Source organism: Cherax quadricarinatus, chromosome 77 (assembly GCF_038502225.1).
Source record: "Cherax quadricarinatus isolate ZL_2023a chromosome 77, ASM3850222v1, whole genome shotgun sequence".
Lineage (NCBI taxonomy): Eukaryota > Metazoa > Arthropoda > Malacostraca > Decapoda > Parastacidae > Cherax > Cherax quadricarinatus.
In genome coordinates this window covers 756,541-783,246 of record NC_091368.1, presented here as the reverse complement: position 1 = coordinate 783,246, position 26,706 = coordinate 756,541, and the positions used below count along the sequence as shown (strand labels likewise).

The window sequence follows — 26,706 nt, the reverse complement described above, 5'->3', positions numbered from 1 at the left end:
CACAAGTTGCTCTGGACCTATTAATTAAATGAAATATACATACAGCAGGAATACTGGTAAATATATAAATTTGTGGACTGTATATTAAAAATAATAAATGGTTATATATATATACACAATTACATAACAGAAGGAAAATATATCTTAATATCACTCACCAATTTGACTGGAGATTAATGTGTATCATACTCAGAAAACCTCACTCTAACTAAATCTATGAAAATAATGCTGGCCAGAATTACATACAAATCTAGAGAGCTTATTTGAGGTTCCTGGAGCTGTCTTGTCCAGTTGTCTGATATCTCAAGTTATGCAGGAATGCACATCCACCAATTTCGCCTCCTATTTGAGAGGTGTCAACACAATTTTAACCTCTAGAGTACGAAAAATTCTTCCCATTACACCAACGTTTGTACAAAATTCAAAACCAAGATGGCGAGTCTCTCTTCTTTTATTTCGATAACATACTTCTTTTAAAAATACAATATAGGGCATCTATTTACCTATAAATTACCGTATTTCCGGAAAATATATGCAGTATTTTCCACACTGCGGCCGGCCGGAGTTCGTTGCTAAACGACTCAAATTGCTCCTTCCTTTAGGAGACGATTCCAGCCGGTTCTGGCTTGAGTGGCTGTTCTCCTAGTAGGTCTTACTACGATTTCATCTTCCGGCATCATTTGGTCAGCGTTATCTTCCATATCACTCGTCACTTTCCCTCAGATTTTCATTTACATTTGATTGAACACCTAATTCCAAGGGAATCAATTTATTGTGTGTAAACTTTCCTGGCCACGACACAACACTTTGACATTCCTGACAACACCTTGTGCATCTGGGTGCAATGTCAATACTTTGCCCAGAGGCCACAATGTTCGATGTTGTTCAGTGTCAATTAACACAATGTCACCTGGTTGAATGGTCTGTCGATTTACTGCCTCGGTCGCACCATAAAAGTGTTCACGTAGTGTAAGAAGATATTCCTTACGCCACACATTAGACCAATGATCAATTACTATTATTATTATTAAAGATTAGCCGGTATTCTCCCGGCCCGGGCCTTTTCCAAGTAGTGGCCTGGCCTTGGCTCCCTCTTTAGGGAGTGTCTGAGACCTAAGTCTCCCATGGGAGGAGGCACAAGGACCTCCTCATCTTTGGGACCAACTGTCCCCAGTCCTAGCCAATCAATTACTTTATTTAACATTTTAAATTTCTTCCGGATTATCTCTATAGACAGGGGCAGCTTCCAATTTCCTTCCACATATTAGGTGAGAAGGTGTTAATACATCTGCATCAGGTGTATCACTCATGTACGAGAGAGGCCTATTATTTATACGATTTTCCGCCTCCGCTAACACTGCACGGAATTCTTCCAAATTAATTCTCTTCCGGTGTAGTACTTTACGGAGACACCTCTTCACTGTGCCTATCAGTCTTTCGTACAGCTTCCCCTGCCAAGGGGCTCTAGGAGTAATAGATTTCCAGGTACACCCTCGCTGGGTTAACAGAGATTGAACATCGTTACTATTATTTAATTCTATCAAGTGTTGAGCACCTGCTACAAAATTTGTGACATTATCCGAAATCATCAACCTCGGACAGGATCTCCTAGCTGCAAATTTTCGAAACAGCTGTATAAACTGTTCTGCAGACAAGTCCTGTGCCACTTCTAAATGAACTGCCCTAGTAGCAGTACAGGTGAACAAACAAACATACACTTTTAGTGGAACACCATCTGAAGTACCTGTTAAAATTATTGGACCACTATAGTCTACACCTGTTACAACAAATGGTTTCACTAATTGTACACGCTCCTTTGGCAATGGTGGAGGACCTGTGTACATATAGGATCTGGCATCCACACGGCGACGTATTACACAAGATTTAATCACCCTTTTTACACTTTGCCGCCCTTGTGGAATCCAGAAAGTTTCCCTATTACAATTTAAGGTATCTTGTACACCATGCATTACATTTTTATGGGCATTTAGCAAAATTAAATTTGTCAGATGATGAGTTTTGGGCAGCAAGATAGGGCGTTTAGCATGATCACCCAATTCAGCATTTTGTAACCTACCTCTGCACCTAATTACACTGTTCTCTAAATACAGCCCCAATTTCTCTATTATGGAACCTTTCACAATTTTTCTTTCCATCATCAATTTAATCTCATTTCCATAGATTTCCTCCTGTACCCTCTTTATCCAAAATTCAAGAGGATGTGAAAACTTATATGAAATATTCATCTTGTTTAGAAATTTAAACACCAACTTAGTTACATTGATTAGTTTGGGTAAAGAAGAATACCTATTCATATCAATGGCTAAGGAAGGACAAACTATTGGAGCGGTGGTCACAGTAATTTCAAAGGAGCAATATACGCCTTTTGTACAGGCCAATTAGCTTTATTTAAAAACCAGCTCGGTCCTTTAAACCATGATACAGCATTTACAAATTTAGCATAAGATAAACCTCGAGACAAGAAATCAGCTGGATTCTCCTCACCAGGTATATGATTAAATGTTAACGTATGCTGACCCAAACTATTATACTTCTCTTGCATCTGATTAATTTCAGCGACTCTGTTTTGTACGTACACAATTTTACTGTTTCCATTACGAATCCATTGTAAGGATACCTCATTATCAGACCAAATTAGTGTCGCTAATATTTATCTCCTGCAATTTATTCCTTATATAATTAGCTAATTTGACACCTACATAAATGGCTGTTAATTCCAACTGAGGCAAGGTACGTGATTTAATTGGAGACACTTTAGCTTTAGACATAACAAGAGAAATAACACTATTACATTGAAGGTAAACAACTGCTCCATATGCCAATTTTGAAGCATCACAAAAGATGTGGAGTACATTTTTCCCATTTGGATTGGCCACCTGGCGTGGGAACTCCAACATTGGAATTTTCTCATAATCACCAATTAATTCATCCCACCTGTTAATGAATTCCTCAGGTAGAATTTCATCCCAAGCACATTTAAGTTTCCATGCTTCCTGAATTAATAATTTCCCTCTTATAGTAAGGGGTGACACTAAACCTAGTGGATCAAAACATTTGGAAACTTCAGCAAGCAAAACTCACTTAGTTAATTTATTGGGCATACTGTAGTTATTAGGTTTTAACATTAACAAATCTCTCTCAGTATCCCAAGTTAAACCCAATATATTACTACATTTTGGCACTTCATCTCCAGGGTAATCTTTGCTTATTTTGTCCTTTAATTTGGACGAATTACTATTCCATTCCCTCAGAGGTATATTTGCACTTTGCATTATTTTATTAGCCTCTCCATAAGTCATTAACAGTTCCTCTTCAGTTGACGTCACACCCAGGAAATTGTCCACATAAAATTGTTTGCTCATTACTTTACTCAATGGACTTTCCATACATTTAAGGTGTGCATTTATCGTCGCTTGAAGTAGGAACGGATTGGATGTAGCACCAAATAATACGCTCCTAAAGCGAAAGGTTTTCAGAGGGCTAAGTGGGTCAATAGGATTCTCAGGCCATAAGAAGTGGGTACAATCCCGGTCAGCCTCTTGTAAACCCACTCTTAGGAAAGCTTTACTTATGTCAGCCGTAAAGGCATAATTCTTTACCCTGAAATTTAATAAGATATCTCCTAATTTTTCCGTCAACGACGGACCTGTCATCAGTCATTTAAACTAGGTACATTTTTGTTACTCCTGGCACTACAATTAAACACAATTCTCAGAGGAGTGGTCTTAGAATCCTTCTTCACTCCGTGATGTGGCAAATAGTGAACATAAATTTTGGCTTGCTCAGGAGGTACCTCTTCTATAAATTTATTAATTAACTGCTCAGCAATTATATCATTATAGGCAGTTAACAATTCTGGTGTCTTACTCAGTTCGCGGAGCTGAGCCTTTAATTGTCCATATGCCTTTCTGTAATTGGTGGGCAATTCTGGATGGTTCAGTCTCCACGGAAGTCGCACCCAGTATTGTCCAGATTCAAATTTTACACCTCTCAGGTATTGCTCCTGAGTAAAAGAATCGTCTGGACTTTCTTCATTTACATTTATTCCAATGCTGTCTAATTCCCACAATTTATGCACTGGCTTAACACCATCCTCTATGGAAGAATTATACTGGGGTACGATTTCATGAGTAAGACACACAGTTATGGTATTTGTAGTTTCCTCTAGTCATGAATTATTATTACGATGAATCCTACCATACATTACATGGCCTCCTGCAGTCTTCAAAAGGGTGACACCACATTTCTTTACCATACCCTTTACAAAGGAGGCATAATAGTCACTATCAAAATATTTATTGGGCCTACAGAATCATCACTTAACCCAGAAGGTGCTAAATTTACATTATGTGAAAGTCTTTCTGTAGCTTTACTAAGCCCTACTGTAGATATTTTCTCTGGAAGTCTATCTACAATTACTGCATTAACACATTTTTTCTCATTGCGCAGCCTGACAGTTACATAAACAGTGTCATACAGTTGAGACCTTTTATCCGAGAGAAACCCAGATAATTTTAAATTTGTGGGATCTCCCATCTGTACTTCATACCATCGAGACATTTACGTTTTATGAAAGTACGCTGGGATCCCTGGTCCAATAATGCATTTACATTTTTTGATTTATGCCTTTTATCATCAATTTTTACCTGTAACACAGGTAAGGCTACTTCAGCAAAACCATCATTATTAACATTAGCAGCAATTTTTACATTAGCCACTGTTGTGTCAGGATTGTCAACATTATCATTATTATCAACATTATCATATAGACCCTTAAACATGACTATATGGTGTCTTCCTTTGTGACATTGATAGCAGTTATTTAATTTGGCATGACAATCCTTTACATTGTGATTACCTAGACACCTGATACATCTGTCAAGTTCCTCCAATCTTTCAACTTTATCATTCCATGAATTGTATGCATTGCAATTCTTAGAAAAATGAGTACCCTTGCAGAAAAGACAATCTCTCTTTTCTTTGACTGGTCTCTTATTAACTGGGTTACTCTTAGGAGGGTACTTCTTACCTTTTGGAGAATCATTATTTCTGATTCCTGCTACTTGATATGCACCTATGCAACTATTTTTAGGAAATGAATTTTGATTATTACCATTGGGATAATTTTTCCCTTTGTGAAACTTGACAGATACCTCAGAGTTATTATGTGTTGCAGCTTTAAAATGAGTTAGTTGGCTGGTCTGCAACTGCACAATTAATTCTTGTAGACCTAGTCTTATTTCCTCCAGACCAAAATAACCCTTGTGATATTTGTTGGAGAACCATTCAAGTGTTTTACAGCTTAATTTATTCTGTATCATGGCACTCAATAACCAGTCTGATTCCTTCAGATTATATTTATTACTTAAAGTTTTGAGAGTGCTCTCCAGTTTAATTCTAAACTGTTGTACACCTTTGTAAGTGTGATCTGGAGATTTTAAATTAACAATGATATTCACTAGATCCAACCTACTTTGTTCTATATTACGGTAAGTGACTTTCAACAAGTCAACTGCTTCCTTGTAAGTCATCTACATTGGGAAAGGCTTGTATGAGTATGTGAGCATCCCCTCTTACCTGTCCTTTGAGGTAAAATAATTTAGTTACACAGGCTAGGTCACTCCTGTCATGCACAGCTGCTTTAAAAATTGACCAAAATTCCTCCCAATTTTCTCCAGGATTAAACACAGGCAAACACAATTCTGGGAGTTTTGGCAAAGACATATTATTTGTTGGAGCAGACTGATTAACTGCCTGCTTTACACATTTAAATTTATTCAAGGCCTGACTTTTACAAGAAAGAATCTTTTCCTCTAATTCATAATACTGATTAATCATGAGATCTACTTCAGTCTCATCTACACAGTTTACTAACAAATCTCCTTCATATTTGTTGTAATATAATTTGTATGAATTATATCTATTACCTAAAGCATCTAAATACAATTTTAAATCATCAGTATTCACAGTTTCTTGATTCATTAATTTCAAACATTTATTGTATGCTTTTGTTACATGCCCTTCCTAGCTTGCAGAGATGTTTTCTTTGCTCTATATTCCATATGTTTGTCTTCTACATCAATTTCCTCATTTTCAGCCATGATGCAATGTATTAAATTCAACTTTATTAATAACACTGATTACAACTTACAACACTGATACAACTTACCTCTGAATAAATCCTAGCTACTTGAGCTTAGCAATTACATATAAAAAATTATAATATAAATTTTAAATGTACATTAATACAAACTTGGCTCATCAAAATTCATATTATACAAATTAATAAATCCTTGCCAGAATTTGGCATAGCAAAATTAATATTATACACAACATAATCTTTATCCACACTTGTCTTATTAATTACACATACACTGATATAAATCTTGGCCAGAATTGTCTTATCAAATTAGTATTATACAAATTAATATAAACTTAGCCAGACTTGAGCTTAGCTTATCAAAATTAATATTGTAATAATTATAATCCACTACACATTAAGTAAATTTGTGAACTTACCATCCACCTCCTTCTGTTATTTCACATATAATTATCAAGTAATTAACTAATTAATGACTTCACTAATTACATCCGGTCTGAAGGACCAACGGGCAAATTTAAATGTGGAAAATTACATTTATCTGAATGTAACTATGTACATAACAGTAAATGATAAAGATTATTATTTATCAGTGTTACATAGACAAGTAGGAATTTGGGACACCTAGGTCGCAAAAAATGTCCCCCTTCGATACCTACCACTGTCATAACCACAAGTTGCTCTGGACCTATTAATTAAATGAAATATACATACACCAGGAATACTGGTAAATATATAAATTTGTGGACTGTATATTAAAAATAATAAATGGTTATACATATACATAATTACATAACAGAAGAAAAATATATCTTAATATCACTCACCAATTTGACTGGAGATTAATGTGTATCATACTCAGAAAACCTCACTCTAACTAAATCTATGAAAATAATGCTGGCCAGAATTACACACAAATCTAGAGAGCTTATCTGAGGTTCCTGGATCTGTCTTGTCCAGTCGTCTGATATCTCAAGTTATGCAGGAATGCACATCCACCAATTTCGCCTCCTATTTGAGAGGTGTCAACACAATTTTAACCTCTAGAGCACGAAAAATTCTTCCCATTACACCAACATTTGTACAAAATTCAAAACCAAGATGGCGAGAGTCTCTTCTTTTTTTTCGATAACATACTTCTTTTAAAAATACAATACAGGGCATCTATTTACCTATAAATTACCGTGTTTCCGGAAAATATATACAGTATTTTTCACAACTTTAAACATTTACAGCTAGTCCACAAATTGTAAATGAAACTTAGACTATGATTGTCCTAATCTATGTCCAGTTTTCATCATTGTTTTTTAATTTCACAAAAGTGTGAAGACTAGGCTTGCATAAACGAGTGAATAAATCACTGTACATCCTGTTTCGATTTCCACTCCAAGTGTTTCACCTTCCTGGCATCCACACAAGAAATACTGTAAGAATTACCTTGAAATACGTGCGATTTTCCGAGAGGAGAATTAAATATACAAATTCCAGTATTTATTTGAATATCAGTGACTATGTAATAAATAAACGATTTTGTGTGGTAAAGAAGTTAACCTCTACATAAACATGATATAACGTAGTGAGTATGGCAGACTCTAGTGAAAATAATTTTGTTAATATCACGAAGAAACGTTTAGAAAGGTCACAGATTTTTAGCTTTGGTAAATTAAGTCTTGCCATAAATTAACTGAGACACGTTTATCAGCACATTCCTATATACTAATGCAAATTTATTAGTAAAACGGATGTCGTGTGGAATTTTGATGTTCAAAGCAGTAGTAAGGATATTATTTATGGTCTGAAAAAGAGGAAAAGAGAGAAGAGGTAAATTATGTACGTGTGGGAGACACAGCGTCTGATTTGGATTAAATTCGAAAGGATTTATTATGGTTCATTTGGCACTTGTGTTTCTCCGGCTGGAGAAGGTTGCAGGATGGAAGAAAACGAGACACAACTTTTGCTATGGGAAACAAAGGAGAAAAATAAGCGGCTCCCCGATGCCACTTCACAAGGGCTGGGTAAACCCACTTCAGACAGGAACACTTCACAAGTGGATGAGCCTCAAACAAACATTTAACAAGTGGATCAGTCCCCCAACCCCCTTCCCCTGGAACACTGCCTAGAACCATGGCAAAAAAAAATAACTGAACTAATTATTTTATTTTTTCCGACGGCATACTTTTTTTGCACAGGAATTCGGCGCGTGTCTGAAATATTCTAGTATATATAGACATGTGTATGAATACTACATGATGGAAGAGCCACATTTAGGAATAGTTTATGCTAGAACAACTACACCTAGGAATTCGCTGACAAAATTATTGAATTGCATACGAGTAGAAAAGTTCTATATAACAACCCTAACACATACACCTAGGCGAGTACTACGTATAGAAGGACAGTGGGAGGAACTGACATGAGAAAGAAGTGAAGACTGAAAGGGATGAAACGAGAGAGAGAGAGAGAGAGGAAGGGGACCAAGATTTACAAGTTTTGACTAAGTCTTCCTTTATGTATTCCGAGGAAGGGGAAAGGTTGGGAGAGCTTGTGTGTGTGGGAGAAGAGGTGAAAGTGGAGAAGAGAACAAGAGGGAAAGAGTAGGGAAGGAGAAGGGAAGTGGTAGGAGGGTGAAGTAGCGTTAATATTGTACAAGCATCTCGTGACTACATAATATATACAGAGTTCAATGTGCTTAAGATATGATGAAGTGTGATAAATACTGGTTAAGTTACGTCAATACTTGTTATACTCTCTCTGTTTCCCTTATCTCCTTCACACCTTCCTTGCCTTCTTTCTTCCTTCCTTCTCCCTTTCTTCCCATCTCCATTTCTTCTCTCCTTCAGTCCCAACATTCATCTTCCTTCCCAACAGTTTTCCAGCCAGATTTGCTTTTCTCTTCCCATTCTCCTTCAATGTATCCCCTCTCTATGTCCTTCCTGTCCTCCCCGAGAAATATATAAATAGAATTTGATGGTAATCCTAAGAAAAGTAAAGAAAACATACGAAATACGGCCTTTGCCGTGACACATGTTTCATTCTCTCTCTCTCTCTCTCTCTCTCTCTCTGTGTCTCTCTCTCTCTCTCTCTCTCTCTCTCTCTCTCTCTCTCTCTCTCTCTCCATAAGCATGAAGCCGTGTGAAATATAGAACCCTGGATCAACCAGGGCTGCACTGAACCATAAAAGAAATTTAAACTCCAAAGAATGGAGGAGAACAGAAAGCAAGTAAATTAATGAACCACTATGAATGGTAATAGAGAAGCAAAGATATTGTTTGAGATTAGCATGGCAGGAAAGGTTAGATTTTTTCATAACTAAAATTCATAAGGAAATAGACTTGTAAAAGAGAACGTGATACGACTAAAGAGGGCAGGAAAAGACTCTCGGAAAACTAGAGAATTAATCACCAGGAATTAAGCAAAAGTTTCAGCAAAGTTTTAGGAAAATAGCGAAAAATAATACCACAGAACATAGAAAATGTGTACATCAAAAGCGAAAGAAGATTCTGAAGGAATTTGACTCTTCAAAAGCCATAGAACCGGAAAATTTTTCCTGGTGGATGCTGAGGGAAGGGCGCCAGCACATCATCTCTAGCACCTCACTCAAGAACATCAGTTCATCTCCAGTACCTTAGGCAAGGACGTCATCTCACCCAAGAACGTCAACTCCCGAACCTCACGTAAGAATATCTCCAGGACTTCGCTCATGAATATCAAGGAACATGGACGAGTTTGCGTTCCGAGGCAAAAGTCAACAGCAAAACTCACTGCTCCAGCATTTCCGGATTAATGCACTCCTGTGAGTCCATGATTCCTGAATGATTCCAACATAGTTATGAGAGAGAGAGAGAGAGAGAGAGAGAGGAGGAGGGGAGGGGGAGGGGTAGGGATAAATGGATAGAGATGGAGGAAGAAAATGAGATAGATTGGCTAGATAAGTAAGGGTGACTGACCTTGGGTCTTCTAGTGTCTATGGTGCACTACTTGCAATCAAGCCCCACTTTCCTCACTCTTTGAAACTGACATTGATTGTGGCTTGTCCTCTGCCACCTTAGCTTATATCCTCTCCCTGTCTCCCTATGTGGGATAAAACACCGGATCTTCTGTTTAGAAGTGTCCCTGCATTGGCTAAGGCTTGAGTATGGCTGCTTTTTCCGACTCTATGCTGGATCTGGTTTGATTAAACTTAATGCTATTGTAGCTGCACTCGACCTAGTTGCTGATAATATTAGGCCCAAGCTTACTATTTATTCTGATTCTTTGGGTACATTTGTTGCTTTGTAAATAACAGGCTTTATTCACTTAGTAGCTAGTTCCTCTATATTCAAGATGAATGGAACTCTATTGGTGCCATGAGACATCTTGGGGTTCTAGTTAATGACTGCCAGTTTCGAAGGTAGAAGTCTCTGAGCTGTGTTCTATAGCAGGATTTTTGCTGTATAGTTTGCTTCTAGACTCGAGAACCGAGGCTCTGGAGTCTATCAGCAAGTAAGTTGTACAGGGTTGAGCAGTGAGAGAGCGCCCATCCCTCCACTTTTCACACGAACTCTTACCATGAGAATATTTGTTGCAAAATGAGAACAAACGCGCACACACACACGCACGCACACACACACACACACACACACACACACACACACACACACATACCTCACGAACACTTCCTTGCAGGATACCCAGATGCCCTGTTCTGGGAAGATTGTTAATAACGTATTTAGTTATTGTTAGTGTTCTATTTATTAAGCTAAGACTTCCTGTAACTGTTGTTTAAAGACAGTTTTTTACTCTCATGGTGATGACAGTGTGTCGCATGTTGACTAAGTTCTTATCATTCAGAGCTCTGAGTGACCCTAATACCACGTGTTCTGCAAAATTCAAAACCACCCATAACTCATTCTCACCTTGATCATACACGTAAAGATAGATGGATTTTCTAAGCAAGTATCTCTTGTGTGACTTAGGTCTTATGGTAGCTATCGTGTGTACTCCAGGGTACCCAAAACTTACCTTGCTTCATCCTTTTCTCCATCTCTCAATTCATTTCTTCCACTTTCCTTCCCTCCCGCTCTCCCTGTCTTACCTGCAGACGTGGGCTCCACAACATAGACGGTGGTTGTTGCTTGCACTCTGCCTGATTTCTCCTCTACGCTGTTGGCGTCAGAGTCAGGCAGAGCTCGACCTTGCACCACTGTCAGTCGTTCAGGGTGACCCTCACACCGCTCGCTGTCACACGGACCTGGGGGCAAGAGCCGTGTTACTATAAGGGCAAAACCTGGATCACATAGGGAGGACAAAAAACATATTGCAACAAACACTGGAAAAGATCTAATGTTTACAATGGAACCTCAAATGATGAGATGAAAATAGCAAAGGATAAAAAGGTAAGGAATGAGAACAGATTAAGAATAGAAGGAAGGGGAGAATAGGGTAAAGGGATTTTTCAAAATTGAAGGGAACAGACAGAAAGAGATAGTAAAGACTGGACAGGGAACTGAAGAGAGATGACATTTATGGTAATTTTTCTCTGCATCCAGGGGGAAACAAATGCCTATTTCTTCTTGAGAAAAACCCTCTTTAAGAAATTTAAAATTAAAATACACATGTACAAAATTATTTGAGAATCTTTTCATATTGTTTGTATTGATAAAGATTAATTCCACTTACATAACACTAATAAAAATGACAAATGATGGTGAATGGTAGTTATTGTTGACAAGTATGGTAGTAATTGTTGACAAGTATGGCAGTTATTGTTGAAGAGTATGGTAGCCATTGTTGACAAGTATGGTAGCTTTGCTGACAAATAAAATATGTTTTATAAACGATGTTTCGCCTTATTGGTACGAAACCTTTTCCATGATAAAGGTTCACTTGGCCCTGTCCCTCTACCATGCTGAAGATTTTGCTAATCATTATATTCATATACAAAAGTTAAACCTATGAGCGTAATACAGTCCTTAGGAAATGGGAGGCAATCAAATTTGATCAGAGGTCAAGTTTTCTTCTCCAGCATCACTGCACTCCTATATGTGTGTGTGTGCGCGCGCAGGTCATTTGCAACCGTATGATATGAACCGACAACACAGTTGTCTGGACCTGCTGCCTTCACCCTAGTGCCTGCTGTCTACACCCTGGTACCTGCTGTCTACACCCTGGTACCTGCTGTCTACAGCACAGGTCAGTAAAAAGTTACATACTTACCTCTACTAGAACAGCAGGAAACTTACCATGGGGAACACCTACCGCCATGAAAAACACTCACCTCTGCAGATGAGCACATCGCACTGGAAGTGAACTCTGTTTGAGGTAGGGAAGCGAAACATTCTGTTGAGCACAGCCTCGGCTGTCCCAGCCGTCTCATTGTATACAAACGGCGTAATGAGGTTTCCTTCAGGACACCTATAATAAAAATATTATGGAAGTATTCGAAGTGATGAGCCTGTGGGTATCATTTCCCCACGAGAAATGACGGAGACTAGCTTTTCTGTGCCCTACCCAGGAGAGATTATGTAATCATGAAGTGAAAGTGTTATGACTGGGGCAAATCAGAGGTAACTACACCAGAACTTCCAGTTGTTCAGTCTTATAAGACTCGTCTGAGAGAAGTTTTTCTTAGGAACAATATTACACAAGAGATGGTTTTAAAAGCATTTTTCAGTAAGAAAGAATGTACATGTTCAACGAAGAAATCAGTCGAAATATATTTCGCGAGACTTTTAGTTGTTTGGAACTCAAGTCAATATGGAAGGTCCAGCATATTTCTCTTAAAATTACAAAGAAATCAGAAATTAATATATATCATATTTAGTGAAGGAACTGGCTCAGTAACAAAGTAGTACAGTAGTGGAAAAAATATATACACAATTTCAAGAGCAGGTACGATCTGGCACTGATGGGAAAAATAAGCAAAACTTGTTGAAAATAATTTAAATAATTCTTCCAGGAGCAACAAATCGACCATTGCAAACAAAATTTAGCGACTACACTTAGGGCATGATAGCCCACGCTACTAAGAGTACGTATGTACGTACATACATACAAACACGTTCACACACACACGTTCTCTCTCACACACACACACACACACACACACACACACACACACACACACACACACACACATACACACATACACAGTTGGAAGTTGAAGACTCTGAATCACAGGGATGTTAGGAAGTATTTCTTCAGTCACAGAGTTGTCAGGAAGTGGAATATTCTGGGAAGTGATTTAGTGGAGGCATGATCCATACATAGCTTAAGAAGAGGTATGATAAAGCTCATGGAGAACGAAGAGTGACCTAGTAGCTGCCACTGAAGAGGCGGGGCCAGGAGCTGTGACTCGACCCCTGCAACCACAACTAGGTGAGTAGGTGAGTACACACCCACACCCATATATACCCACACACACACACACCCACACACACACACACACACACACACACACACACACACACACACACACACTCACATACCCACACACACACTCTGCCAAATGCAAAGTCATGAAGATTGGGGAAGGGCAAAGAAGACCGCAGACACAATATAGTTTAGATGGCCAAAGACTGCAAACTTCACTCAAGGAAAAAGATCTGGAGGTGAGTATAACACCGAGCATATCTCCTGAGGCGCACATCAATCAGATAACAGCTGCAGTATACGGGCGCCTGGCAATCCTACGGATAGCGTTCCGATACCTCAGCAAGGATTCGTTCAAGACTCTGTATACCATTTACGTCAGGCCCATATTAGAGTATGCAGCACCAGTTTGGAATCCACACCTAGTCAAGCATGTCAAGAAATTAGAGAAGGTGCAAAGGTTTGCAACAAGACTAGTCCCAGAGCTACGGGGATTGTCCTACGAAGAAAGGTTGAGGGAAATCGGCCTGACGACACTGGAGGACAGGAGGGTCAGGGGAGACATGATAACGACATATAAAATACTGCGCGGAATAGACAAGGTGGACAAAGACGGGATGTTCCAGAGATGGGACACAGACACAAGAGGTCACAATTGGAAGTTGAAGACTCATATGAATCAAAGGGATGTTAGAAAGTATTTCTTCAGTCATAGAGTAGTCAAGCCGTAGAATAGCCTAGAAAGTGAAGTATTGGAGGCGGGAACCATACATAGTTTTAAGGCGAGGTATGATAAAGCTCATGGGGCAGGAAGAGAGAGGACCTAGTAGCAACCAGTGAAGAGGCGGGGCCAGGAGCTATGACTCGACCCCTGCAACCACAAATAGGTGAGTACACACACCCACATACCCACACACACACATACCCACACCCCCCCCCACACACACAGCGTGGGTCCGTAGGGTGAAGACGTGGGTAACAAGGCTCCGAGATCCTTAGCGTTGTATGGCGTGCGATAACAGATAGCAGTAATCAGTGGTAGTGGAACGTCAGTGAACAATACTACGAGTAATAATTAAAGTTATTAGTTAAAGAAAGTGAGAGGAAAGTTGAAATCATAATATTTCAAAGCGCAAACCGTTGGGGGTCTTAGGCGCTGTTGCCACATTGGTAGCGGTAGGCCTGAAGAAGTGACGTCACGACAAGTTGTGTGCCATTATACATATAAAGTGAAGTGTATATAATGTGAAGTGTATACTATCATCAGTGAAGAGTGAAATCGCGTGAGGAAGCGGGATGTATGAGAATATATGGTTATAATCATCACGGGTGAAGGATCTCCAAAATAGGAATTTAAGGCCTACGTACGACGACTTGGTCATCAGCAGCTGGCAACTGTCACCGCAAGTTTATTCGCCTATTTGTGGTTTGCATGTTGACGGCCCTGGCTGGCCTTGCATACTGTTTGATACTGGTCACTCACTCCTGCAAGCTATTACCAGAATTAGAATAGAAATAGCATAGACATAGAGAATATAGTGTTGACGAGTGTGAGAAGGTAGGTGGGACAAGCTTTTAAGGGCAACATTGTAAGACGGTGCTAGGGTCAGGTCCCAGGAGGGTTGTGTCAGGTCACAAGAAGTTGCGGCAAGTCATTACACCGCACAAGACTCTCTGTCACACACACACACACACACACACACACACACACACACACTCACACACACACACATGCACACACGCACACAGGCAGTGTTACTACCGGTAGTTATTAGCAGTAAGAATACTTAGGAAGCTAGGAAGTCCTCTCTCAATGTGAACAAGGAAAACGATAATAACCAGCAACAATTAATACGTAAATCCAGAAAGGGCAATAAGTGGAGAGAGTAGATAATTGGGAAAGATAAATGAGACTAAATTTGTGCCTACACGACGGATCTTTCAACCACACAACCTAACCCCCCTAACCCTCCCTCCCTCACACACAAGCACACACACACAAGGGTAGACACTCACACACACACACACACACACACACACACACACACACACACACACACAGACACACACACACACATACACACACACACACACACACACACACACACACACACATACATACACAAATACACACACATACATACACACACACACACACACACACACATATACACACACACACACCACACACACACACACACACACACACACACACACACACACACACCACACACACCCCACACACACACACACCACACATACACACCCCACACACACACCACACACACACCACACACACACCACACACACACCACACACACACACACCACACACACACCACACACACACACACACCACACATACCCCACACACACACACACACCACACATACCCCACACACACACACACCACACACACACACCACACACACACACCACACACACCACACACACACACGCACACACACACGCACACACACACGCACACACACACACACCCAGACACCCTCCACCACTTGACACAAACACATACCCCCCCCTCCCCTAACCACTTCTCCCCCTTCCCTAACCACCTCACCTTAGGCACCTACCCCTCCCCCAAACCACTTAACCCCTCCCCAACCCGTCTAACCCCCCAACTACCTCCCTCCCTCCAATAACCATCCTCAACCTCCCCCATAACCATCCATCCCCTCTCTCCCCCAAACCATCTAACCCCCTCCCCCAACTATCTCTACCCCTCCAATAACCATCCTCCCCCTCCCCCACAACCATCCATCCCCTCTCCTAACCATCTATTCCCCTCCCCCTAACCAGGATGAGGAAAAGGGGCTCCAAGGACGAATCTGGGAGGGAGGAATGGGAGGTAGAGCTCAAAAAAGGGGAGGAAGACTGGGGAAGGAGACTAGATGAGCTGGAAAGGAAAATGGAAGAGAGGTTAGCAGCAGAATGCAGAAGGTGGAAGCAACAGGCCACAGCAGCAGAAATCAAGATAGAGAGATTAGAAGAGGAGCTGAGACATCTGAAACAGCACAGAGACAAAGATATTACAGAAGTAGCATCGGCAATGGCTACATCAAACACAGACAACAGGTCTGAAGGAAGCATGGAAACTAAACTGTATGCAGAGGTCCTGTCAAACCCACATGGGGCCAAAACAAAGACAGGGAGCACACTAGGACAGAATGAGAGGTTGGAAGACATTGAAGGAACTAGGACATGTGCAAGGACCTTACCAGATACCTGTGGGGGCCAGGAGCAGGTGAGCAGGAAGGATAAACCAAGAAGCATAGGGGCCATAACTAGGGAAGGGACTGAAGGAAGGAACACTCCACGGGAAGGAACTAAAACACATCAGAGGATGCAATGGGAGTCACAGTGGGAGGTGGAAAGGGAGAGATCCATGTTTGTCTATGGGCTAGACGAAGCTAAAGGGGAAACTTATGATGAAAGAAAGCAGGAGGAGAAAAAAGCGATTGAAGATATGAAGGTGATAGGCAAGGGGGACATGACCCAGGTGGCAAATTTTCGGAGAATTGGGTGGTTCACAAAGAAAAGGAATCGGCCTCTCAAAGTAATTTTCAAGGCAGAATCAACCCGAACCATGATCCTGCAGGAGAAAGTACGGCTGAGAGGCAAGCAGGAGTTCCGGAGTGTGTACCTCGATCGAGACAGAACACAGGACGAAAGGAAGACAATGAAAGAGTTCAAAAACGAAAGGAGAAATGGGAGGAAATGAAAAAGGAGAGCAGAATAACCCAGGATCAAATGGAAGGACAAGCGCACCCCCCAGAAACACCTGCAGAAGGACTACAGCCACGACACCCCCAAGGCAACTGAACAATCCAAACCAACCATCACACACCGATCCCTCTGTTTCCACCCCCTGCACCACAGTTACAGTATTAGAACAGAAGTTGAAGGTTTGGTACACAAATGCAGATGGATTAACGAATAAACATGAGGAATGGCAAGAAAGAATCAATGAGAAGTCCCCAGACATCATAGCAGTTACAGAAACAAAACCCACGGAGACAATAACAGATGCAGTCTTCCCACCAGGATACCAGATCATGAGGAAAGATAGAAGGGGCAGGGGGGGAGGTGGGGTTGCTCTGCTCTTAAAAAACAGATGGAAATTCGAGAAAATGGAAGGAATAGATGAGACGGAAGAAAGAGACTACATAGCAGGTACACTTCAGTCTGGGGAACACAAAGTGGTCATTGCAGTGATGTATAATCCACCACAGAACTGCAGGAGGCCAAGAGAGGAATATGAAGAGAGCAACAGAGCAATGGTGGACACACTTGCTGAGGTGGCAAGAAGAGCTCACTCCAGCAGAGCAAAGTTGCTGGTTATGGGGGATTTCAACCACAGGGAGATTGACTGGGAAAACCTGGAGCCACATGGGGGTCCCGAAACATGGAGAGCCAGGATGTTGGACGTGGTGCTGGAAAACCTCATGCACCAACATGTTAAGGACACTACCAGAGTGAGAGGGGAGAATGAACCAGCAAGATTGGACCTTGTGTTCACCCTGGGCAGCTTAGATATTGAGGACATCAAGTATGAGAGTCCCCTAGGAGCTAGCGACCACGTGGTTCTGTGCTTTGAGTACATAGTAGAGCTGCAAGTGGAGAGAATAACAGGAGTTGAATGGGAAAAGCCTGACTATAAAAGAGGGGACTACGTAGGGTTGAAGAACTTCCTGCGGGAGGTCCAGTGGGACAGAGAACTGGCAGGAAAGCTAGTAAATGAAATGATGGAATATGTAACAACAAAATGCAAGGAGGCAGTGGAAAGGTTTATTCCCAAGGGCAACAGTAACAACGGGAAGACCAGAACGAGCCCCTGGTTTACCCGACGGTGTAAGGAGGCAAAAACAAAGTGCAATAGAGAATGGAAAAAGTACAGAAGGCAGAGAACACACGAAAATAGGGAGATCAGTCGCACAGCCAGGAATGAGTACGCACAGGTAAGGAGGGAGGCCCAGCGACAGTATGAAAATGACATAGCATCGAGAATCAAGACTGACCCGAAACTGTTGTATAGCCACATCAGGAGGAAGACAACAGTCAAAGACCAGGTGATCAGATTAAGGACAGAAGGTGGAGAACTCACAAGAAATGATCAGGAGGTATGTGAGGAGCTGAACAGGAGATTTAAGGAAGTTTTTACAGTAGAGACAGGAAGGGCTGTGGGAAGAGAGCACAGAAGGGAACATCAAGAGGGAAAATACCAACAAGTGTTGGATGACATACGAACAACTGAGGAGGAGGTGAAGAAGCTCTTAAGTGACCTTGACACCTCAAAGGCGATGGGACCGGACAACATCTCCCCATGGGTCCTTAGAGAAGGAGCAGAGATGCTGTGCGTGCCTCTAACCACAATCTTCAACACATCCCTTGAAACTGGGCAACTACCTGAGAAATGGAAGACAGCTAATGTAGTCCCCATATTTAAGAAAGGAAACAGAAACGAGGCACTAAACTACAGACCTGTAACTCTGACATGTATTGTGTGCAAAGTCATGGAGAAGATTATCAGGAGGAGAGTGGTCGAACACCTGGAAAGGAACAAGATTATAAATGAAAACCAGCATGGGTTCATGGAAGGCAAATCTTGTATCACAAACCTCCTGGAGTTTTATGACAAGGTAACAGAAGTAAGACACGAGAGAGAGGGGTGGGTAGATTGCGTTTTCCTAGACTGCAGGAAGGCCTTTGACACAGTTCCCCACAAGAGATTAGTGCAGAAGCTGGAGGATCAGGCGCACGTAAAAGGGAGGGCACTGCAATGGATAAGAGAATACCTGACAGGGAGGCAGCAACGAGTCATGGTACGTGAAGAGGTATCACAGTGGGCGCCTGTTACGAGCGGGGTCCCACAGGGGTCAGTTCTAGGACCAGTGCTATTTTTGATATATGTGAACGACATGATGGAAGGAATAGACTCTGAAGTGTCCCTGTTCGCAGATGATGTGAAGTTGATGAGAAGAATTAAATCGGACGAGGATGAGGCAGGACTTCAAAGAGACCTGGACAGGCTGGACATGTGGTCCAGCAACTGGCTTCTCGAATTCAATCCAGCCAAATGCAAAGTCATGAAGATTGGGGAGGGGCAAAGAAGACCGCAGACAGAGTATAGGCTAGGTGGACAAAGACTACAGACCTCACTCAGGGAGAAAGACCTTGGGGTGACCATAACACCGAGCACATCACCGGAGGCACACATCAACCAAATAACAGCTGCAGCATACGGGCGCCTGGCAAACCTGAGAATAGCGTTCCGATACCTTAATAAGGAATCGTTCAAGACACTGTACACTGTGCATGTTAGGCCCATACTGGAGTATGCAGCACCAGTCTGGAACCCACACCTGGTCAAGCACGACAAGAAGTTAGAGAAAGTACAAAGGTTTGCAACAAGGCTAGTCCCAGAGCTCAAGGGAATGTCGTACTTAAGGGAAATCGGACTGACGACACTGGAGGACAGAAGGGTCAGGGGAGACATGATAACGACATACAAGATACTGCGGGGAATAGACAAGGTGGACAGAGATAGGATGTTCCAGAGAGGCGACACAGGGACAAGGGGTCACAACTGGAAGCTGAAGACTCAGACGAGTCACAGGGACGTTAGGAAGTATTTCTTCAGTCATAGAGTTGTCAGCAAGTGGAACAGCCTAGCAAGTGAAGTAGTGGAGGCAGGAACCATACATAGTTTTAAGAAGAGGTATGACAAAGCTCAGGAAGCAGAGAGAGAGAGGATCCAGTAGCGATCAGTGAAGAGGCGGGGCCAGGAGCTGAGTCTCGACCCCTGCAACCACAATTAGGTGAATTAGGTGAGTACACACACCCACTCGCACACAATCCCAACACACACACACACACACACACACACACACACACACACACACACACACACACATCCCCACACACACACACACACATCCCCACACACACACACACACACACACACACACACACACACACACACACACATACACACACATACATCCACACACACACACACACACACACACACACACACACACACACATCCCCACACACACACACATCCCCCCCCACACACACACATACACACCCACACATCCACACACCCACATACACACACACACACAAACACACACACACACATCCCCCCAAACACACACACACACACACATCCCCACACACACACATCCCCCCACACACACACACACACACACACACACACACACACACACACACACATACACATACACACATGCACACCCACACACCCACACACACACCCACACACACACATCCACACACCCACATACACACACACACACACACACACATCCACACACCCACACACCCCACACACACACACACACACACACACACACACACACACACACACACACACACACACACACACACACACACACACACCCTTCTACAGCTACTGTGCGCCAAATGGATGTCGTCCACTTCCAGAATGGTGACATCGAGTGTCACCTTGGAAGCTCAGTTGTGTCATTTGCGTCGTCAACAGCACCTCCCTCTCCACAAGTGATTCCCCGAGCTTGCTCTCTCCGCCTTTCTCAAGTCCTGGTTTATATGACTCGGTGAGCGATTGAAGAGAAAGACTCAGTCAGGGTTCTTATGTAACAATGAAAGGAAGTCGCTCGGAAATGAGAGAGAGAGACAGACAGACAGAGACAGAGACAGATAGAGACAGAGAGACAGACAGACACACAGACACACACACACACACACACACACACACACACACACACACACACACACACACACACACACACACACACACACACGCACAGGCGCGCGCGCGCACCCCCTCCCCCCCCCACCCACACACACACCCACACATAGAAATAGAGAGATCGCGACATAAAGAAAGGACGAGAACCAATACGGAAAAACATTACTCTTACCTAATGTGAAGGAAGCAGTTCGGAAGGAAACAGAAAGAAATACTTAAGGAACTGTAATCTGGACTCGGCGACCAGGAAATGAGACTACAAAAGGAGCATTGGGGAAGCAGGACACGGAGCTGCAGAAAGATTCAAGACTCGGGGAACGGAAAACAGGATTCTAGAGAAAAGGATGATTCGAGAACTTAGAAACAGGAAGCAGGAATCAGGCCTCAAGATAATTATCAGACCCTGCCAAGAGGCACCAGAGACAATCACGAACAAAATGATACCTTCTGACCTCCCAGGATAGCCTTATTTTGCTCCATTTACAGATTTTATAACCTACTTAAGGCAGCCCGGGAGGATAGAGAGAGCACTTTGGTAAACTATATTAGGCCGGCTCTCAAGTGGCTGTTGGGGAGGCATCAGTGGAAGCTCACTCAGAGAGGTAGTTACCTTGAATGACCTTCCGTGTACTGTAACAAATGAGGTCAAACCCGGTGTAAATTTCACTGGCAGAGAACATGTAGCATTTCAACTCGCAATAACAATCTAAGAAAAATATTTCATATTATTGGCAAACTAAACATTAGATTAAGATTCTTGGACTCTTATAAAGTTTAAATCTAATTTTCGAAATTCGTGATGTCATAGTTATTTGCGTAATTTCCCACATTTGCGGAAGGTGGAAATTCGCTGTAAAGGATGGGACAGTAGAGTAAGATAAACAGCTTAAGGAAGAAATTCAGAGAGTAAGTAGGCCTTTTATGATAGCTTCTAGCGGTTTGATAATTATTCTAAGATAATTTCTCCTTCCTGCTTGTATCCTATTTCTTATTACACAGATCATCTCTCCTCCTGGAACCTATTTTATTTCTGGTGTGTGATCGACATGCCTGAGATTACGGGTATCTAGTGGGAAAAATATGAACAGGAGAGAATAAAGAAAGACTGTAAATAGATTTGAACAAACTACAAGATAGCGATACATAGCGATATACGAAATATTAAACAGACTTGATGGGGTGGAGAGGGAAAGTGAGTTTGAGAGGCGAGATATGGGTACACGAGGGACCTATTGAAAGTTACTCAGAAGAGTTACTGGGATGTTAGCAGGTATTTTAGTCTCTGGGTGGTCAGAAAATGGAAAGGCCTTGACGACATAGTGGAGGTAGGCTCCATACATGATTTAAAGAGGAATGACATGGACCATTAAGATAGGAGGGAGTTAATCTGGCAAGCGGAAAGTTAGAGACAAGAACAGGCGCTGAAAATTAACCTCTACATCCACACAGATTATTATAAACAGGTGAATATTCATTGACTCTCTCTCCGTTAATCACAATTTCATCAATTTCATCTCAGTTTCATATTCTTCCCTCACACTATCTTCATTCATTCGTTCACTCCTGGCTAATATAATAGAGAAATATTTTAGTAAAACTAATACAACATACATCTATTGGATATGCGTTTTATATCGACACTCAGTATTTATCTCGCCATAAATAAAAAAATAACTGCCATCAACGTTACGTTGTACTTCAGCAAATAACACAGCTGTCGTTCGTCAGACAGTAGCAGCAGAAGAATCTAATATCCTTAAGGATACAACTCCTTTTAACTCCTGACTCCAATCCTCTTCGTACTCCTACTCCATCTCTTCCATTTCTTCCACCAGGGACAAGTAACTTAATATATTACTTATCTTGTTTGCCTGCTTTTAACCTTGTTTATGTGCTTCCAGACCTTACGCTCTTGAGGGAAGCGTAAGAGTGGACGAGAACGTAATGATATTGACTATTGTATTGGCCAGCAAGAGGTGGTCGACAGAGGGGGTTGAATGGTGTGGCCGACAGAGACGGGGTTGAAGGGTGTGGCCGACAGAGACGGGGTTGAAGGGTGTGGCCGACAGAGACGGGGTTGAAAGGTGTGGCCGACAGAGACGGGGTTGAAAGGTGTGGCCGATAGAGACGGGGTTGAAGGGTGTGGCCGACAGAGACAGGGTTGAAGGGTGTGGCCGACAGAGACGGGGTTGAAGGGTGTGGCCGACAGAGACGGGGTTGAAGGGTGTGGCCGACAGAGACGGGGTTGAAGGGTGTGGCCGACAGAGACGGGGTTGAATGGTGTGGCCGACAGAGACGGGGTTGAAGGGTGTGGCCGACAGAGACGGGGTTGAAGGGTGTGGCCGACAGAGACAGGGTTGAAGGGTGTGGCCGACAGAGACGGGGTTGAAGGGTGTGGCCGACAGAGACGGGGTTGAAGGGTGTGGCCGACAGAGACAGGGTGAAGGGTGTGGCCGACAGAGGCGGGGGTGAAGGGTGTGGCCGACAGAGACGGGGGCGAAGGGCGTGGCCGACACAGACGGGGGTGAAGGGTGTGGCCGATACGAACGGGGATGAAGGGTGTGGCCGACAGAGACGGGGGCGAAGGGTGTGGCCGACAGAGACGGGGCGAAGGGTGTGGCCGACAGAGACGGGGGTGAAGGGTGTGGCCGACACAGACGGGGGTGAAGGGTGTGGCCGACACAGACGGGGGTGAAGGGTGTGGCCGACAGAGACGGGGGTGAAGGGTGTGGCCGACAGAGACGGGGGTGAAGGGTGTGGCCGACAGAGACGGGGGTGAAGGGTGTGGCCGACACAGACGGGGGTGAAGGGTGTGGCCGACACAGACGGGGGTGAAGGGTGTGGCCGACACAGACGGGGGTGAAGGGTGTGGCCGACACAGACGGGGGTGAAGGGTGTGGCCGACACAGACGGGGGTGAAGGGTGTGGCCGACACAGACGGGGGTGAAGGGTGTGGCCGACACAGACGGGGGTGAACGGTGTTACCAAATTTTAATCTCATTATCAGATAAAAAAAATAATCTGTGGCTACTCTTGTTGCATTTTTTAATCTGTCTTCATATTTTTAATTCTCTCACTTTTTTCCCTGTTTTAACAGCTGGAACATTTTCCAACTTCTTAGGGTAATATATTGATAAAAAATAGATTTTATAGAGGTGATGCTTTTGAGTGGATTTCTTTTAAAGCAAATTGTTCATTTTATGTTCTATTTTGTTTAAACAACCTCATTTACCTAAAACTCGCATCTGCAAAGCCGATTCACATAATTTTCAGACCATGCTTCGATCTTTCCTACAGCCCAATCATCATATACAGTACCGTAAGCTACATTCACCATATCCTGCCCATCATAATTGCTAACCCATTCTTAATATCCACAACCTCAAAAGAATACCCATACCAAGCCCCGCTCCCATTTCTTTCAATCCATGCCTCAAATTACTAATCGATCATCCATATTCTCCAAACAATATCTCATATTTTTCAGCCAACTCCCATAACTCTAGTAAATTCCTAGTATTCCCGAACCCACAATGCTGCGGCTGGAACTATTTAAAACCCACAAATTTTAAAAAAGACGCCATTTAATATAAAAATGTTATTTCAAACTCTAGCCTCTTAACCTCTACTACATACTCTATAACCCAACCTCACCTCGAAGTGATACCCTACAAACCATCCACATACCCTATAACCCAAGCCCACCTCGAAGCGATACCCCATAAACCATGCTCTGTAAATAAAGTCTTGTGATCAACCCATAAACAAAAGCCAAAAAATCTCCCCCCAGGAAAACTTACCCACGGTCGTCTGTGAGAGGGACAGTGTAGTTTGGTTCTCCGAAACTGAAGCAGTTCTTGACACGCATTGAGTGAGCCTCTGTGGACAGGAAGTAAGATTAGAACAGCAAGATCACAAGCTGTCTGTACGTACATTCACCTACAATTAATAAGGCTGTAAATACATTTACCCAAATCCAAGAAGGCTGTAAACAAAGTTCATGTATATCATTTTAGAAATACGCAAGTAATATTTATTGATGAATGTGATATAAAAATTCATAACTTGCGCTAGCGTATTCACTGCTGAGAATACTCTAAGCAAAACAATACCCAGGAAATACTGTAAATATCAGGCTTCTCTCCAAAGTCGAATTGTGACAAAAGTTAAAGAAAAAGCTGCACGGGAACACAGGCGGCGAGGTGGTGTGTCATTTTATTAAAATCTTAAAGGATTCTGCAACACTGGGGACGGCGAGTTCAGGTCGAGTCGCTTCTGTTTTTGTTATGAGCCTTACAGGCTCTGTCAGCCTTCACTACCTTGGACAGGCCCTGTCAGAGACTTCATCACCGTGCACAGGACTGTCACCATGAGAATGTCTCAGTCATCACTACACTTTACGCTGTATTACAGCTGTCATTGCATGGGACAGAGCCACTTTCATGTCTCTACAGTCTTTCTGAGCAAATTATTTCGAGTAAAAAGAAATAAGCATGATCTGTCTATACAGTATATCTGTTTTAAGTCTTCCAATCAAAGACAGGTTAACTAAAACGCTAAACTTTGGCTCATGCCTAAAATAATAAGTTTTGCGCTTTTATCCTCGAGATGAAGAGAGAAATTAAATATACTTGCATTTCAAGAAGGAATTCAAACCAAAAAGACATCCTAGAACTTCGACACGACACTATTAGCTAAACGGTTTCTCAAGTAGATAAAAACGACCTGTTCATATATTGTGAGCTGGGTATACCTATGATCCCTCAAAGTACATTTCCAGCTCTCCTTATCTTCAACACCATTCATTGCACTAATGAAATAAATTCTACCAAAACACTCCAGTTATTCAGTAGAAGTGTGATACTTACGTTTCACTAGTGATGCCAGTCAGTGAGCTACACTCTCAGCTCCACCATGAACAACCATTGTTCACAGAAACATCTCACACCGTCGTGGAAAAAAATTACTGCAGCTATATACAAGTATTCGAGCCCCGAAAATGGGTGCTCGCTTGTTAGCCATTCGAATCTATCACTCGAGACATTTATCTTTGAAGTCTCCATCTCTATCATAGCCGTTGTACAAGAATTGTATACAATACCAACAAGATGAAATTGAGACACATGTGCAACATCTGGGTATCTTTATTGTAGACGTTTCGCCATCCAGTGGCTTTATCAATACAAATTCCAGGACATAACTTGGAGACAGGAGAACTATGTACAGAAGATGAGGTAATCAGTCCCTCAACCTAGCAGTAGGTGCGAAGAGCACCATAGTCGTGGAGATTCTGAAGCAGAAGCAAGGCGCCTGACGCTTATATAGTAACGTCAGGTGGAAATGGGACGGGTAGCAGACGAGGGTATAGTCACTGGCAGGCGGGATTCCCCAGTGGAAGTAGGTCCTACCCAAAGAGATGGGTTAGTTGTAGTAGTAGTTGTCGTAGTCGTGAAGGTTATGTA

General features: G+C 42.4%; 1 protein-coding gene across 1 annotated transcript in view; it reads right to left on the bottom strand.

Annotated features, from left to right (window-relative positions):
- LOC128702021 (uncharacterized) overlaps positions 1-26,706 on the bottom strand; it is a 286,203-nt gene that overhangs the window by 8,472 nt on the left and 251,025 nt on the right. The window contains exons 6-8 of the mRNA XM_070101420.1: positions 25,045-25,123; positions 12,378-12,514; positions 11,196-11,351 (exon numbers count right to left, since the gene is read on the bottom strand). Coding sequence (XP_069957521.1) covers positions 11,196-11,351; positions 12,378-12,514; positions 25,045-25,123 — 372 coding nt within the window. The remainder of the gene's footprint in view (positions 1-11,195; positions 11,352-12,377; positions 12,515-25,044; positions 25,124-26,706) is intronic.